The 19010-nt window shown below is 47.1% G+C and overlaps 1 protein-coding gene across 5 annotated transcripts in view; it reads right to left on the reverse strand.

Annotated features, from left to right (window-relative positions):
• Window positions 1–19010, reverse strand: part of LOC144495597 (receptor-type tyrosine-protein phosphatase mu-like) — an 896407-nt gene that overhangs the window by 298985 nt on the left and 578412 nt on the right. For all 5 annotated transcript variants that reach the window (XM_078215746.1, XM_078215745.1, XM_078215744.1 and 2 more), the window contains exons 10-11: window positions 18757–18958; window positions 14313–14415 (exon numbers count right to left, since the gene is read on the reverse strand). In XM_078215746.1, the coding sequence (XP_078071872.1) occupies window positions 14313–14415; window positions 18757–18958 (305 nt within the window). The remainder of the gene's footprint in view (window positions 1–14312; window positions 14416–18756; window positions 18959–19010) is intronic.

A 19010-nucleotide genomic window follows, 5' to 3' on the forward strand; every position in this document is an offset into this window, starting at 1 on the left:
TAATGGGGGACATGGGAATTTATAATGGGAAATGGCTGACCAACTAAATACATACTTTGGTTCTGTCTTCACAAAGGAGGACACAAATAACATATCAGAAATGTGGTGGATACAGGGTTTAGTGAGAATGAGGAACTGAAGGAAATCAGTATTAGTAGGAAAATAGTGTTGGGGAAATTGATAGGATTGAAGGTCAATAAATCCCCAGGGCCAGATAATTTACATCCCATTACAATAAGGAAATGGCCCTAGATATAGTGGATGCATTGGTTGTCATCTTCCAAGATTCTATGGACTCTGGGACGGCTCCTGTGAATTAGAGGGTAGCTAATGTAAGCACACTATTTAAAAAGGGATTTAGAGAAAAAAAAGGGAATTAGAGATCAATCAGCCTGATGTTGGCAGTGGGCGAAATGCTCGAGTCCATTATAAAGATTTAACAGCAGAGCACTTAAAAAACAGTAGTAGGCTTGGAAAGAGTCAGCATGGATTTATGAAAGGAAAATACACTTGACAAATCTACTGGAATTGTTCAAGGATATAACTGGTAGAGTTGACGAGGGGGAGCCAGTGGATGTGGTTTATTTGGACTTGCATAAGGCTTTCAACAAGGTCCCAAAGAGAGATTAGCCTGTAAAATTAAAGCATATGGGATTGGGGTAGTGTATTGAGATGGATAGAAAACTAGTTGGCAGACAGGAAACAAAGAGTAGGAATAAATTGGTCTTTTTTCCGAATGGCAGGCAGCGACTAACGGGTATCACAGGGATCAGTGTTCATACTCCAGCTATTCACAATGTATATTCATGATTTAGATGAGGGAACTAAATGTAATATCTTCAAATTTGCAGATAACAGAAAGCTGGGTGGGAGGGTGAGCTGTGGGGAGAATGCAGGGGATACACCAGCTGCTGAAAGTGAGCATGCAAGCACAGCAAGCGGTGAAGAAGACAAATGGTATGTTGGCCTTCATAGTGAGAGGGTTTGATGCAAGATCAGGGATGTCTTGCTGCAATTATATAGGGCCTTGGTAAGGCCACACTTGGAATATCGTGTGCAGCTTTGGTCTCCTTATCTGAGGAAGGATGTTCTTACAATGGAGGGAATGCAGTGAAAGTTTACCAGACTGATTCCTGGGGTGGCAGGACTGATATATGAGGAGAGATTGAGTCCGAGAGGATTATATTCACTGGGGTTTAGAAGAGGGGGGGCGGATCTCACAGAACCTATAAAATTCGAATAGGACTCGACAGGGTAGATGCAAGAAGGATGTTCCTGATGGTGGGGGAGACCAGAACCAGAGGTCACAGTCTGACGATATAGGGCGGACCATTCAGGTTTGAGATGAGGAGAAATTTCTTTATCCAGAGAGTGGTGAGCCTGTGGAATTCACAACCACAGAAAGCAGTTGAGGCCAAACATGTTTTCATAGAAGCATAGAATCATAGAATCCCTACAGTGCAGAAGTAGGCCATTCAGCCCATCAAGTCTGCACTGACCACAACCCCCCAGGCCCTATTCCCGTAAGCACACATATTTACCCTAGCTAGTCCCTGACACTAAGGGGCAATTTAGCATGACCAAGCCACCTAACCCGCACATCTTTGGACTGTTGTCAAGAAGGAGTTAGATATAGCTCTTGGGGCAAAAGGGATTAAAAGATATGGGGGTGGAAATGGAGACAGTTTACCGAGTTGGATGATGTGCCATGATCATCATGAATGATGGGGCAGGCTCGAAGGATTGAATGGCCTACTCCTGCTCCTATTTTCTCTGTTTCAATGTTAGCCCAAGGTACAGAGTTGACAATCCTTCTCCTGATGTCTCTGCCATCACACCTTCAGCGGATTTGATTCACTTAACGTGATGTCAAGAAGAGGGCACTGGATACAGCAAAGGCCTTGGCAACATCCCGGTTGCAAGTGTCGTAGACCTGTAATCCAGAACCTGCTTCTAACTGGGTTCATTAGGGCGGCACGGTGGCACAGTGGTTAGCACTGCTGCCTCACAGCGCCGGGGACCCGGGCTCAATTCCGGCCTTGGGTCACTGTCTGTGCGGAGTCAGCACTTTCTCCCCGTGTCTGCGTGGGTTTCCTCCGGGTACTCCGGTTTCCTCCCACAGTCCAAAGATGTGTGGATTAGGTTGATTGGCCATGCTAAATTGACCCTAGTGTCAGGGGGATTAGCAGGGTAAATACATGGGGTTAGGGGGAATAGGGCCTGGGGTGGGATTGTGGTCCGTACAGACTCAATGGGCCGAATGGCCTCCTTCTGTACTCTATTTTATGTGTTTCTTCCAATCCAGTTACCACTGTGTTATCTGCCTGATCATTCAGGGAATCACTCAGATATATCCTATCCACAAAGCAGTGGGACAAATCGAGCTAAATACACTCCCTCACCAGCCTACTCCCAATCATCAGCCACACACTGGAAGGCATCATCAGCAGCGACTTGTTCTGTTGTCACCACTGATGGTGACATCCTGCCAGCATGTACGTATCCCAGTGGCAAGTGTGCTCTAACCTTATATCCGTCCTAACGATGGGTGTGTGACAACAGTGCGGGCGCCCGAAGGGACACTGGCCCAGATGTATTATCTGTGCTGATGTGGGATGAGTGATGGCAGGGTGGGTTAGCTGATGCTGCCCAGAGTTTGACGAGGAATGATTTCCCATTCTGACAGATAATTTTATCTTTCAACAATGGCACAAAACAGGTGGCGCTCATTAGACCCCTGCTCGGATTTTCTTCCAACGGCGGAACAAATTGGATGGGATATACAATGCGCAGCTGCTCCAATATGATCTGTTTTTGTGTCACTGACGGAAGTTAAGATGATCCCTTACATGCGCTCAGCTTGTCAGCAGACAATGAAGTATTTCTCAGGTTATGCGGCCACATGCAGATTGAAGTTGTGGCACTGTTTTTGCTGCTGTCAGTTCAGTTTCACAATGAACGGGTGATCTGTGTGCGTACAGGAGAAGGACTGGAGATAATTAAACTTATCATCGGTAATTAAGCTGCTGTAATGAAACTTAAGTGCTTTGTCAACCAAATTGAAAACGATGATTAGAATTAAGTGGTGACAACCGATCAGGCTAATCTAACAACAAAAACATTTAAAAGCTAGAAAAGGCACGTGATTTTATTTTAAAATGCATTTAATTTTTTTGGATATTGAGGATAGAAAGACTTGCATTTATATAGTAGTCCTTTCCAAGGCACCCAATGCGCTTTCAATGCCAGTAAAATGAAGGAGATAATCATCACGTAGTGGAGGACATGCCCCTGTCTACATCAACGGGGATGAAGTGGAAATGGTCGACAGCTTCAAATTTCTAGGTGTCCAGATCACCAACAACCTGTCCTGGTCCCCCCATGCCAACACTATAGTTAAGAAAGCCCACCAACGCCTCTACTTTCTCAGAAGATTAAGGAAATTTGGCATGTCAGCTACGACTCTCACCAACTTTTACAGATGCACCATAGAAAGCATTCTTTCTGGGTGTACCACAGCTTGGTATGGCTCCTGCTCTGCCCAAGACCGCAAGAAACTACAAATGGTCGTGAATGTAGCCCAGTCCATCAGACAAACCAGCCTCCCATCCATTGACTCTGTTTACACTTCCCGCTGCCCCGGGAAAGCAGCCAACATAATCAAGGACCTCTGATGTTCTCTCTTCCACCTTCCTCCATTGGGAAAAAGATACAAAAGTCTGAGATCACATTCGAACCAAGTCAGGAACAGCTTCTTCCCTGCTGCCATCAGACTTTTGAATGGTCCTATCACACATTAAGCTGACCTTTCTCCTCACCCTATCTGTAACTGCAACACAATATTCTGCACATTATCCTTTTCTCCTCCCCTATGTACTCTATGAACAGTATGTTTTGTCTGTGTAGCGTGCAAGAAACAACAATTTTCACTGTATCCCAATACATGTGACAATAATAAATCAGTTCAATTAAAGCTAATTGTTTCCTCATTGTTGTACAAAGTATGGCAGCTCATTTACACCCAGCATGTTCCCGCTGTCAGCGCTGTGATAATAATCAGATAATCTGCCCCGACATGTTGTTTTCAGGATAAATATTGACCAGAACATGGAAATCTCCCCAGCTGGTCACTGAAATAGTGCTGCAGGATCATTCACATCCATCTGAAAATGGTCCTCAGTTTAACATCACTTCTGAAAGACAGAACCTCCAACAGTGCAGCACTCCTTCAGGAACTGAATTGGACCGTCCGCCTGGATGATGGACTCGAGTGTCTAGAACGAGGCCTGAACCCATGAGCTTTGGATTCAGAAGTGAGGGCACTGCCATCCAATGTTAGGACAAGTGCCACCCATTTCTGTATGAATGCAACCTTCCATTTGTAGGCACCAGAATTCTCGTTGATATTGATTAAAGCTGTTTGTTGTGGTGGCAGAATAGTTTGCACTGTTGCCTCACAGCGCCAGGGACCTGGGTTCGATTCCCGGCTTGGGTCTCTGTCGGTGCAGAAAACACGTTCTCCCCGTGTCTGCATGGGTTTCCTCCAGGTTCTCCAGTTTCCTCCGACAATCCGAGAAATGTGCTGGTTAGGTGCATTGGCCATGCTAAGTTCTCCCTCAGTGTACCCAAATAGGTGTCGGAGTGTGGCGACTAGGGGATTTTCACAGTAACTTCATTGCAGTGTTAATGTAAGCCGACTTGTGACTAATAAATATACTTTAAACAATTTAAATTTAAGATCAATTAATCAAGCATCGCCAAAACTCGAATGTAGCAGGAGCCCTTCTGCAATTTGTACTTGCCTGTTCCTCAATTGCTGACCCATATGAATATCATGGGTTGAGGGTGATTAAAAACTATTATACAGTTGCTGGTGGAATTTCTGCTGCTACCAAGCCGTGTGTGTGGAACAAGTGGAGGAGGGGAAAACACCTCGCTGTGTCCACGTCACCACAGATCTATTTGCTAATAGACCATCTCTTTCACAGTTCAATCAATCTCTTTCCAATTGGTTGCATTAGCCTTCGCTGCACATAAATGTTTACAGCTCCCCTGACTCCCCGAAGCCTGTCCACCATCCACGGGACATAAGTCAGGAGTGTGATGGAATACTCCACACTTGCCTGGATGAATGCAGCTCCAACAACACTCCAGAAATTCGACACCATCCAGGACAAAGCGGCCTGCTTGATTGGCACCTCACCCACTACCTAAACATCCAAAACCAGCGCATAGTGTAGCCGTGTGTACCATCTACAAGATGCAACAACTCACCAAGGCTTCTTAAGTAGCACCTTCCAAATCCACAACCGCTACTATCGATCATAGAATCATACAGTGCAGAAGGAGGCCATTCGGCCCATGTAGCCTTCACCAACCACAATCCCACCCAGACCCTATCCCCATGACCCCATGTATTTACCCGAGCTAGTCCCCCTGACACTAAGGACAATTTAGCATGGTCAACCAACCTAACCAAGGACCAAGGGCAGCAGGTTCATGGGAGCACCACCACTTACAGGTTCCCCTCCAAGCTATTCACCATGCTGACTGAGAAATGTATCGCTGTTCCTTCACTGTCGCTGGGTCAAAATGCTTGAACTCCCTTCCTAACTGCACTGTGGGTGCACCTACATCACAGGGGCTGCAGTGATTCAAGGAAACAGCTCACTACCACCTTCTCAAGGGCAAATAGGAATGGGCAATAAGTGCTGGCCTAGCCAGCGATACCCACAACCCGTAAATGATATAAAAGAAATCTGCCATTTCATATATTGGGGGGGGGTGGGATGTTTACGAGGTCAGCTGTCACCTGCGGTGAGCAATTCCAGATGTGTCAGTGCACAGCTGGGAGCCAATGGGATGACATCTCAACTCATATCCTATTTCCTGTTACTGACAAACTTCAGGGAACAGCGGAGAAAATGCAGGCCTATATTTCACTCCTTGGCAACGTCACTTGCGGGTGTAGGCAGTGGGGGGGATGGTGGAGATATGGCTCGTGGGGGGAAACCTGGGCCTGGGGTTGAAACACATTGTGCAGGTTGAGGGAGGTTTACTCTGCATTTCCTGAACTATACCTGACCTCAGCAACTCTGTGTAGTGGGAAAGTAATCCATCCCTCAGATCTTGCTTCCATCTTGCTGAATACTAAAGCTCAGTGAAAAAAGAAATAGGTATCGAAAAGAAAGTCCATTTCCATGTTAATAAACAGTGGAACACTGCAATTTTCCAGCAATCCCCTGCTGATTAAATTCCGATAATTCCAGGCGACATCGCATAGTTAATCTTTCAATAACAATGTCACCACATATCAACTGAATGAAGCTACTTAGGAGCGATGTGAGCCATGACACACTCTGGCAATGAGACATCTTTCATCCTCCAATTGATGACAGCATAATAGATCAGGCATTTCCTTTTGTTGTGGAGCACACTTTAGTAATCAAGGATAATGGGTGCATGGGACTGATTATTATATCACTGCAACGGAACCTGGGAGGAAATGATTCCCTTACCATCACCCGCACTCTGACATTACAATCTACCCATTCCTTCCAAATTGCCTGGTATTCATTACGAGCGATCGCTATAGCAACTGCCAAAAGGAACAAAGGCACCTGGAGTGAGGCGTGTCGGAATGCAGAGGAGAACATCCACTCTGGGGGCAGAGTGTGAGTGAGTTGTGATCGTCCCCTCAGCACTGTGAGGCGAACACAGCTTCAGAGATCGCTCCTGTTTGCCTTTTCACAGAATCCATACAGTGTGGAAGGAGGCCATTCGGCCCATCAAGTCTGCACCGACCACAATCCCACCCAGGCCCTATCCCCATGACCCCATGCATTTATCCTAGCTAGCCCCCCTGACACTAAGGAGCAACTTAGCATGGCCAATCCACTTAACCCACACATCTTTCAGACTGGGGGAGGAAACCGGAGCACCCGGAGGAAACCCAGGCAGACATGGGGGGAATGTGCAAACTCCACACAGACAGTGACCCAAACCAGGAATCGAACCCGGGTCCCTAGCGCTGTGAGGCAGCAGTGCTAACGACTGTGCCACCGTGCCTTATTCAATCAGTGTGGATTGGTGATCTGATACGATGTTAGAAAAGAAATCTCGCGTTTACCAAGCTGTTTATGGTAAACGTGAGATTTTGATTCTTACCCCAACATCGTAGCAAATCATCAATCCAGTTATTGAATGAGTCAGAATTTATGGGGAGGCGATGGTCTAGTGGTATTATCACTGGACTATTGAGATAGAAACTCACCTAATTTTGTGTTTTCGAATCCCACCACAGCAGATAGTGGAATCACCACAGCGGATAGTGCTCCAGTTTCCTCCCGCACTCCAAAGATATGCGGGTTAGGTTGATTGACTATGCTAAATTGCCTCTTAGTGTCCCAGGATGTGTAGGTTAGAGTGATTAGCAGTGTAAATATGTGAGGTTATGGGGAAAGGGCCTGGATGGGATTGTTGTCGGTACAAACTCAATGGGCTGAATGGCCTCCTTCTGCACTGTAGAGATTCTATGATTCTATGATTAAGAATCTACTGATGACCATGAAAACATTGTCAATTGCCGGAAAAACCCATCTGGTTCACTAATGTCCTTTAGGGAAGGAAATCTGCTGTCCTTACCTCGTCTGGCCGACATGTGACTCCAGAGCCACAGCAACGTGGTTGACTCTCAACTGGGCAACTAAGGATGGGCAATAAATGCTGGCCAGCCAGTGATGCCAATGTCTCGCGAATGAACAAAACAAAACTTACAGCGACAAGCCACTGGGCTCAATAGATCCATGTTGGCATTTCTTCCTTCCTCCCCTCTTCATCCATCATCATAAACTTGTACTCCTTTCTCTCTTAGCTGCTCACCCATCTCCAAATACAGTAGGAGCACGTGTGGTGTTTTTGAATGCAAACTATGTGATCACATGCAACACAGACATGAGTATGAGTATGTTGCATCTTTGTCTCTTAGTCCTTTTAACACAATCTGGATTGTGGATAGTTAGCAGCATTAGGCTAATGAGTTGGATGATCAGCCATGATTGCGATGAATGGTGGAGCAGGCTCAAAGGACCGAATGGCCTCCTCCTGCTCCTATCTTCTATGTTTTTATGTTACCGATGAGATTCACAATGAATATGATTGCCAGTATCCTTGTTAGCATCTCTTGCAGTGTTTTACCCCAGAAAGATGACAAGAAGTTTTAATAAGTTTTTGACCAGAGACCCCTGGCCTTAGGGGGTGTTTTCTTGGCAGATGAGGAGTTGTATTGTGCACCAGGGATTAAGGGGATGGGAAGGTTGAAGTTTTAGTGTTTACTTATTCAATCTTGGAATGTGAGCATTGCTAAAAGCCAGCATAGCACGGTGGTTGACACTGCTGTCTCACAGTGCCAGGGACCAGTGTGACTGTCTGTGTGGTGTTTGCATGTTCTCCCCATGTCTGCATGGGTTTCCCACGGCTCTACAACCTATCTGTAACTGCAACACTGCATTCTGCATCATCTCCTTTCCTTCTTCCCTCAGTACTCTATGAACAGTATGTTTTGTCTGTGCAATGGGTGGGGTTACGGGAATAGGCCAGGCGGGTGGGTAGGGCCTGGGTGAGATGCTCTTTCGGAGAATCGGTGCAGACACGATTGGCCAATGACCTCCTTCAATGCGGTAGCATTAATTGCCTATCACAAATTGCCCTTGAGAAAGTGGTGGTGAGATTGATACAACTGAGTGCTTTAGAGGATAGCCAAGAATTAACTGTATTGCTGTGGGTTGAAGCACATGTGGACCAGGCCAAGTAAGGACAACAGCTTTTAATGAGCCAGATGGGTTTAGACAAAAATCCGATAGTTTCATGATCAGCACTAACGAGACTACAAACATAAATACAAACATATAAATTAGGAGCAGGAGTAGAAGTAAAGTTTATTTATTTATGAGTGTCACAAGCATGGTGCGGCACGGTGGCACAGTGGTTAGCACTGCTGCCTCATAGCGCCAGGGACTCGGGTTCGATTCCCAGCTTGGGTCACTGTCTGTGTGAAGTTTGCATGTTCTCCCCGTGTCTGCGAGGGTTTCCTCCGGGTGCTCCGGTTTCCACTCACAGTCCAAATATGTGCAGGATAGGTGAATTGGCCATACTAAATTGCCCCTTCGTGTCAGGGGGGGCTAGTTAGGGTAAATGCATGGGGTTATGGGAATAGGGCCTGAGTGGGATTTTGGTGGGTGCAGACTCGATGGGCCGAATGGCCTCCTTCTGCACTGTAGGATTCTATGATTCTAAGCAGGCTTGTATTAACACTGCAATGGCGTTACTGTGAAAATCCCCCAGTCGCCACACTCCGGCGCCTGTTCGGGTTCACTAAGGGAGAATTTAGTCTGGCCAATGCACCTAGCCAGCACATTTTTGGACTATGGGATGAAACTGGAGCACCTGGAGGAAACACTCACAGACACTGGGAGCATGTGCAAACTCCACACAGACAGTGACCCAAGCCAGGAATCGAACCCAGGACCCTGGCGCTGTGAGGCAGCAGTGCTAACCACTGTGCCACCGTGCCGCCCTGAGCAGGCCACTCTCCTCTTGAGCCTGCTCTGCCATTGCCATTCACTAAGATTATGGCTGGTCTGATTGTCACCTCACCCTCACATTCCCGCCAACTCCCGATGACCTTTCACCCCCTTGTTAATCAAGAATCTGTCTAGCTCGGCCTTAAAATTATTCAAAGATTCTGCTTCCACTGCCTTTTGAGGAAGAAAGTTCCAGAGACTCTGAGAGGAAAATATTCACAACTTAAATGAGCAACTCTATCCCAATACATGTGACAATAATGGTGCCGATTTTACCAAATCGGGACTAAGTGCCGTGTCCGGTCGTCAAACGGATCCGTGCCCGGCAGCCGCGCTCCAGCGCGCCCATAGGCCTTTTTGCGGTGCCGGTCTATTGGGCGGGGCTTAGCGCTGTTGGAGCGGCCGGAGCTCCAACTGCACATGTGCAGTTCGGAACAGACCGCAGGCAGTGCGCCCGGGCGCGAAAGACAAAGCAGCACAGACAGCAGAGAGGATGAAAGGGATTCCCTTTGGAGGATAATGTCCAAATCACAGGAACTAAAAACCTGACAGTCCAAAATCTGGGATAATATCACAGGACAGGGATGGGGGGAATATACATTTTGAAATATTATCCCAGATTTTGGACTGTCAGGTTTTTAGTTCCTGTGATTTGGACATTATCCTCCAAAGGGAATTCCTTTCATCCTCTCTGCTGTCTTTGCTGCTTTGCCTTTCCCTTGGGGGGGGCGGGGGGGGGGCGGGGGGGATGATGGAGAAGGGGAGTGATGTGTCTCCCCTGGGGGGGGGGGGGGGGGGGGGGGGGGGATGGAGAAAGGGAGTGAAGTGTCTGCCCCTGGGGGTGGAGGGGGGGGGATCCCGCCTCCAATCCCTCCTCTGGTGGGGAGGAGGGATCGGCCGCAGACTGGCAGCGCCCCCACCCCCAGGGGCAGACACGTCACTCCCCTTCTCTATCCCCCCCCCCCCCACCCCCCCGCAGGTAAAGGCAGAGCAAGGCCAGGAACGTGCAGGAGGCTGTCGACGGACTGTAGATCAGAAGGATGGTGGAGGGAGACCAGCGATCAAGCTCGGTCAGGGGTGTGCCTCCCAGGGGGGTCCGATCCCGGGGTGGGGGGGGGTCTTGCCGGCAGGGCCTGCCTCTGCCTCCCAGGGGGATCCGATCGAAGGGGTGGTGGGCTGCTGGGGTGGTTCACGGGGGGGGGGGTCTGCGAAGGATGGTCGGGGGGGGGGGGGATTGGCTTCGGCGGTTCCCCTGCTGAATTGGAGTCCCATTCGGACTTTTATTTAGCAGGTCGTTTAATGCACGGACGCGAAATGGGCCGCAACCTGGTAAAGTCGGATTCGTCGGTAAAGTTGGGCGTGAGCTTCATTAAGTCGATTTAAATGCATGCAAATGCATTTAAATCATCACTCCGGCCGATTCGGTCACGCGCCAGACCCGCGCCCGGATCGGGGCTCGGTAAAGACGCGATCTGCCATGAGTCGGGTGCAGATCATGTTTTAGGCCCGACGCCCAACTTTACCGCGATTTCGCACCCGTTATCGGGCCCAATAAATCAAATCAAATCAAATCGCTGGGAGTACAGTTGCTGAACTCCCCATCATCAATATCCTCGGGGTTTTCATTGAACAGAAACTTTGCAGAACCAGATATACTGTGGCTACAGGAGCAGGTCGGGTAACTGTCTGCGTGGAATTTGCACATTCTGTGGCAAGTAACTCATCCCCTGACTGCCCAAACACTCTACAAGGCACCAGGCAGGAGTGTGATGGAATACTCTCCACGTGCCTGGATGAGTATGGTTCCAACAACACTTGAGAAGCTCGATATCATCGAAGACAAAGCAATCCACTTGATCAGCACCCCGTCCACTAACTTAAAAATTCATTCCCTCCACCATAGACGCACAGTGGCAGCAGTACATACCGTCTACAAGATGCACTGCTGGAACTCACCAAGATTCCTTTGACATTGTCTTCCAAACTCTTGACCTCCACTATCTAGAAGGACAAGGGCAGCAGACACATGGGAACGCCACCACCTGCAAGTTCCCCTCCAAGTCACTCAACATCCTGCTTTAGTAAAATATCGCCACCGTCCCTTCACTGTCACTGGGTCAAGACCCTAAAACTCCCTCCCTAACAGCACTGTGGGTGTACATACACCACAGGGACTACAGCGGTTCAAGAAGGCAGCTCACCACCACCTTCTCAAAGGCAATTAGGGCTGGGCAATAAATGCTGGCATTACCAGCCATACCCACATCTTTGGGATAGATTAAAGAAAGCTCTATCTGTGAAGAAAGACATTGATAAATTGGAAAGAGTGCAAGGAAGATTTATGAGGATGTTGCCAGGACTAGTGGGCCTGGGCTTTAGGGAGTGGTTGGCCAGGCTAGGACTTTATTCAATGGAACGTAGGAGAATGAGGGGTGACCTTATTGAGGTGTATAAAATCATGAGGGGCACAGATAGGATGAACGCACATAGGGTGGGATTGCTCATCCTGAAACTGTAAAATCTTGCCCAAAGTCAACAGACCTTTCCATGGTCCCGCCATTCGCCCTCTCCGATTCCTGTGGTGGCAGGATGGTAAAATTCCAGCCATAGTCCTTTTCCCGAGGGAGGAGAGTTGAAAACTAGAGGGCATAGCTTTAAGGTGAGAGGTTTAAAAGGGGTCTGAGCGGCAACTTCTTCATGCAAAGGGTGGTACGTGTATGGAACGAGCTGCCAGAGGAAGTGGTTGAGGCAGGTACAATAGCAACACTTAAAAAGCATTTGGATGGATGGGAAAGGATTGGAGGAATATTGGTCAAACGTGGGCAATTGGGACTAGCTGGGAGGGCACCATGGTCGGCATGGACCGGTTGGGCTGATGGGTCTGTTTCCGTGCTGTATTGCTCTGTGACTCTATGACTCTATGGCCGGTATTATACAACCTCGCCCGCCCGAGGCTCGTAAGATCCCACCCGAGGCCAACGGAGAATGCTGTTCTGCAAGCCTCGCCCGCCGTGATTCTGGGGCTGGCGAGGCGGTGAAATTCCAGCCTATGGCTCTAAGTTAGCAGATTCACTCTTTCACCATGAATGAATATTGCTCAAGCGACAGGCAACAAGTTTGCCTGAACTTCGGAATGAATAAGTGGATGATCAGGCCAGGGACCAATAATAATCTGTAATATAACACTGCAGACTTCAAATTTCGACCCCCAAGAATGTCAACATCCTGAAATAGATTTGAGCGAGGAAATAATTTTATGCAGACATTTTCTTAAAAGATGCAGATTATTTCTAAGCAGATTATTACAGAATGCAGTCTTAAAATATGTAAATCAATTCCAAATTCAGTTTTCCAAGTGTTACCGTTGATGATTGTCTAATGTTTGCTTTCCATATTGTAAAGAAATAAATAGATTCCTGCCATGTGGCCCCCGACTGTTATTTTAGATACCGCTCACTTCCTCTCCAATTACCCATTGAACAGTGAATTGGAAAGCAGATTTTCCAAATATCAGTAATCTCCAGGGACATTATTAAACATAAAATATATATGTATAATTTAGTCAACAGGCGCCAATGCCAGAAACAACAACCCCTAATGCCACTTGGCAACTTAATGGGGGCAAATCCTAAATGATTGACCTTCACAGATACCAGCAAAGGTTCACCAAAGGAAGACGTCCAACAAAATCGAATTGTGTGCACTGTATCCGTGATCTCTTGCAAATGGAATGGAATGAATCCTCCTGGGGTGGCACGGTGGCACAGTGGTTGGCACTGCCACCTCCCAGGGACCCGGGTTCAATTCCCGGCTTGGGTCACTGTCTGTGTGGAGTTTGCACGTTCTCCCCGTGTCTGCGTGGGTTTCCTCCAGGTGGTCCGGTTTCCTCCCCTAGTCCAAAGAAGTGCGGGTTAGGTGGATTGGCCATCGTAAATCTATTTATTTATTAGTCACAAATAGGCTTACATTAACACTGCAATGAAGTTACTGTGAAAATCCCCTAGTCGCCACACTCCGGTGCCTGTTCGGGTACACTGAGGGAGAATTTAGCATGGCCAATGCATCTAACCAGCACGTCTTTCGGACTGTGGGAGGAAATTGCAACAAATGCGTGGGGTTATGGAGATAGTGCGAATACTGCCTTGTCCCTGACCTCCTCCTGTTCGTCTCAAATTGAGGCCACTTAAGGAACTCAGATGAGGTGAGTGTGGGCTTCCCTAAGCCTTTCTTGCCACCTTCATCCATGAAACTGTGTATGGTTCTGGGTGGGTGGGTGGAAGGGTGGCAAGAGGGTTACACTGCTGCCACCACCACCCCAACCTGCAAACATGCTGGTGGGGGCCAGTGAAATTCTTCCTTATGGCCCTGGAGATTTGATCCAGGTTACGAGTCCAGTAACATGATCATTAAGTTGCGATATCCCATATTGCAGACACAAGGCTTCAACACAAGCCTCTTACATTTTTAGTACTTGCTGTTTCAGAAATCAAGACAGCAAGCTGGATTCAAAGCTTTGTCAAACTATAGGACACATTGCTCAATGGGAGCACAAAGAAGGCATTAGCATCAGCATACGCGTCGCAAACATTTTGATCCACTTTGATTAGTTAGACTCGTTTAGTTGAAAACATTTGATGAAATCTCTTCCCCCACGCACAGCCGGTTCAGCATTCAACATCAAAGATCAGAAACAAAGACAACTCTCAGTCGCTGTCATCCCAATTAAACTACCTGACGGGGGCTCCTCTGCTCTGGGCAGGCTTCAGCAGAACAGTCACTGTGCTGTCAGTCTGGTTCAACGGTGCATCATAATCATAGGCTGGCATGGATGGTGCTACAAGAGGGACAACAAGATATTGTCAAGTCTTTTCACTGCGTAATTTTTTTCAAACACAGAACGTAAAAACAGTTCATCGACATTCTCATTATTTTCTCACTATACGGCACAATCAGGACCGAACGTCAAGCAAATCTGCATGCAGTAACTTGGCAATCATAATCCCCAAGCCTGTGACCGTGACTGGATCAGCATTCACACAAAATAAAACAGGGTAAACACCGGGAAACTGCAAATTAAAAACTCGGAAATGGGACACCGTCGATTGAAGGTTGCTGGATTTTGAAATATTCTACAAACTGCTCAAATTCACAATATTATACGAACATGCTTCAGAGGGTACTGAATGCCTTCTGCTCAATGACGCAATTCGAATTTGGAAATGCCATTATAAATTTTCAGTGGAAAGGGGCCTGAGTGATTTAAAGTCAGTTTGCGGTAATTTGTCACAGAAGCATTAAAACACACTCCATGCTAAATATTCGCAATGTCGGCTACCAAAACCAATTGTTATTCTCTGTAACACATTACAAGCTAATGGATATTCCCTGTAACATGTTCCAGTCCAATGAATATTCTCTGTAACGCACACTCCAAAGCAACTGGTTAGACTCTCATCGTCATCGTCTGTTTTACCACAGGTAAGAGAGCCTCTGTTACTCTCCTAATGGCCCACACCCTCTATTTTGGCTGCTTGTCTACAAAATTGATGGCAAAGGGTCAGTAAGAATTGACTGAAATATTCAGATTGCCTTTTCGTTTCTTTGCCCAGTTAGGAAAGTCCAGGTAAAACTTACAGATTTGCAACACTGAACACACTGGGCGGCACGGTAGCACAGTGGTTAGCATTGCTGCCTCACAGCACTTGGGACCTGGGTTCAATCCCAGCCTCAGGTGACTGTGTGGAGTTTGCACATCCTCCCCGTATCTGCGTGGGTTTCCTCCCACAGTTCAAAGATGTGCAGGTTAGGTGGATTGGCCATGCTAAATTGCCCCTTAGTGTCCTGGGGTATGTAGGTTAGTGGAGTTATGGGGATAGGGCCTGGGTGGGATTTTCTTTGGTGCAGACCCAATGGGCTGAATGACCTCTTTCTGCTTTGTAGGGATTCTATGAAGATGCTTCATCAGTAAAAATGTACTGCATTATGGTCAATAACTGAACAACTCCTGATTAAAGGAACATACTGAATATGGTTGTGTGTCTCTACACCTGAACTACTTTATTGTTTGACATTAATTGAAATATGGAGCAAAGCTATCTTGACAGCCATGGATCCAAGTTGCAAAATAGCAAGTGTCATGTGAATGAATAATTGCAGCCACTTAATCACTGATCCACTCTGTTGTTTAAGGGACTGTTCCGGTTATGTCATTTTTTTTCATAAGCATCCTTCCTCAAAGCAGTTTAAGAAAAGACTGATGTGAATTTGCCAAGATGACGGACTATCAGTAATCCCCGTCGTACTTTATATAGAAATGGTGACTGCACTCAACAATCCAGCAGAGTCTGGACCATCCCACAAATACTGGAGATAAACCTTTGGCTTGTCAATTTTTCACTAACTTCTTTTTTTCTAGGCCATTTCATGCTCTCACACCTCTTAGACCATAAGATGTAGAAGCAGAAGTAGGCCATTCATTCTCCCCGTGTCTGCGTGGGTGCTCCGGTCTCCTCCCACAGTCCAAAGATGTACGGGTTAGGTGGATTGGCCATGCTAAATTGTCCCTCAGTGTCAGGGGGATTAGTTGGGTAAATAGGGGATGGGGCCTGGGTGGGATTGTTGTCGGTGCAGGCTCGATGGGCCAAATAGCCTCCTTCTGCCCTGTAGCGACTCTTTAATGAGGTGCATGGGAAACACTTCCATTTGAAAGCATGTTGTCTGTGGGTCTTCTAAGTCACCCCTATCCACTCATTTAAAAAGAACTCCACACATTCATTGCATGGTGCTTTGCCCTCTTGCTGTGCACTTGCCTCCTGTGACAGAGTGCTGACAGAGTGTGGTATCTGCGTGCCTCTGGCAAACTTACATTGCCCTAGAAAAATGACAGCATATCGGTGCTGTGATGGCCTTAATTAGCTTCTTCTCCCCAATGCAGGGTGGATTACCATCTGAGCATGAAGCCCACGGTTGGGATTTTCCAGCCAAGTCTGCCCCCAAGACCGGAAAATCCCACCCGAGGTCAACGGACCTTTGAATGGCCCTGTCCCGCCCACTCCGATTCCAGTGGCGGATGGGAGGGGAAAATTCTGCCCCATGTGTGCAGAGAAGTGGCCAGATGTAGGAACAAGTTAGGAAGCCAGGCCAACACAAATTTTAAAAATATTCTAAGATATTCAAATGTTAATGTTTCTTTACCATTCCCCCCCTACCCCTCTCCAACAACCCCACCCCAACCCCCATCCCCACCCTGACTCCAAACCCCCCTCGTAGGGCTGGGAAACGTCCACTCTATATCAAAGAAGTGAGCATGTTTCCAATGTTAACACACACACAAAGAGCTTTGAACTATCTCTGAATATACTTGATCACAAGTGTTTTAGGAAATTGCAGCAGACTAACTCCCTTTGAATCTGCAGCCTTAAGTAGCAACTCAGTGTGTGTAAAAGGATCAGTCAGTCTGACAGAGATTCTCATCTCTCTTTACACACAATTACCCTGAATTTACAGCTCAGAAACACATCCGACTGGTCCATGCCAGTATTTATGGTCCACACAAGCGTCCTTTTGACTTCTTGTCTAACCCTGTCAGTGTAACCTGTTATTTATTTTTCCCTCAGGTGTTTATCTAACTTCCCCTTGTATGTGTTCTGTGCTATATGCTTCAACTGATCCTTGTAATAAATTCCATATTCTAACCATTCTCTGTGAAGTGAATTTTATCCTCAGTTACCTATTGGATTTGGTACTGACTCCCTAATAATCATGACCCCCAGTTCTGCTCTCCCCAGGGGTGGAAACATCTTCTCTATATTCCTACCATTGCTATTCACTATATGGTAATACCTTGGCAAGTTCGCATCAATTCTTTCAAACACTCTGGCCGGAATTCTCCCATCCTGCCCACCACTGGAATTGTGGACAATGTGAAACCCCATTGACAGTCGGGCGGGAATTTCCAGCTTTTAGACCAGCGTGTCCGGAGAATTCCACCCTCTTTATCTATTGTTTGAGCAAATCCGAATTGTATATTTGTCCAGCCAGACATCTATCTACCTTATATTACCTCATATGCCTACTTGATATTAAGTTGATCTTTCTCTGCACCCCAGCTATGACTGTAACACTACATTCTGCACCCTCTCCTTTCCTTCTCCACTATGTACTCTATGAACGGTATGTTTTGTCTGTATAGCATGCAAGAAACAATGGCCAGTAATAGAAGAGGGTACAATTTTGTCTTTTAAAAAGCATTTAGACAGTGACATGGGTAAGATTGGTATAGAGGGATATGGTCCAAATGCGGGAAATTGGGACTATTTCAGTGGTTAAAAAAAGGGTGGCATGAACAAGGCCGAAGGGCCCGTTTCCATGCTGTAAACCTCTATGACTCTATGACTCGAATTCTCCAGCTGTTCAGGCCGGCGGGAGTCTACAGTCCAGCCGGCATGGGGTGACATCAATGGGAATTCCCATTGACAGTGGCAGGACCAGAGAACCCCGCCACTAGCAAACCATCACCTCCCGCCGACGGGAAACACACGGCAGGGAGGCCAGACAATCTCGGCCAAGACTTTTCATTGTATTCCAAAACATGTGACAATAATAAATCAAATCAAAAATCAAAATCTAACTGCGGACAGTTCCCTCATCTCTGCATGAGACCAGATGTAGAGTGTTAAAAAAATGCAGGGCATAGATTTCCTGCGTGGTCCTCGCTCCTCAGGTATGAGAAGGCAAATGTTTGCCAAAAGACAACTTTGACAACTGGTGGCATGGTAGCGCAGTGGTTAGCACTGCTGCCTCACAGCGCCAGGGTCCCGGGTTCAATTCTGGCCTTCGGTCATTGTCTCTGTGGAGTTTGCATATTCTCCCTGTGTCTGTGTGGGTTTCCTCCAGGTGCTCCGGTTTCCTCCCACAGTCCAAAGATGTGTGGGTTAAGTTGATAGGCCATGCTAAATTGACCCTACTGCTGGGTGGATTAGCAGGGTAAATAGGTGGAGTTACGGGAACAGGACCTGGGTGGGATTGTGTTTGGTGCAGACTCGATGGGCTGAATGGCCTCCTTCTGTACTAATGGGATTCTAAGAGAAATAACCTTTTCCCTTCCCTCGCACAAAAATATTCCTGAAGCGATGATCACCAAACAGCATTGGACGAATGCGTTGGAAAACAATACCTGATATCTTTGTAGTGAACTGCTTGGTGACTGGGGGTCCGTAGCCTTTGACAGTGCTGGCCCTGACCGTGAACGAGTAGGTGGTCCCTGGGTGCAGGCCAACGAATAAGTGGTGGGTCTCATTTCCCAACTTGTACACTCGCCCGCTTTGATTGGATAAGTCAATCTCAGGGTCAAAGGAACCGATGCCATTGTAGAAGATCTGTTTTGGAGAGAGTGAAAAGGAAAATGAAGCGATAAAAAAAAAAGCTGTG

The sequence above is a fragment of the Mustelus asterias genome, chromosome 7 (assembly GCF_964213995.1).
Source record: "Mustelus asterias chromosome 7, sMusAst1.hap1.1, whole genome shotgun sequence".
Taxonomy (NCBI): Eukaryota; Metazoa; Chordata; class Chondrichthyes; order Carcharhiniformes; family Triakidae; genus Mustelus; species Mustelus asterias.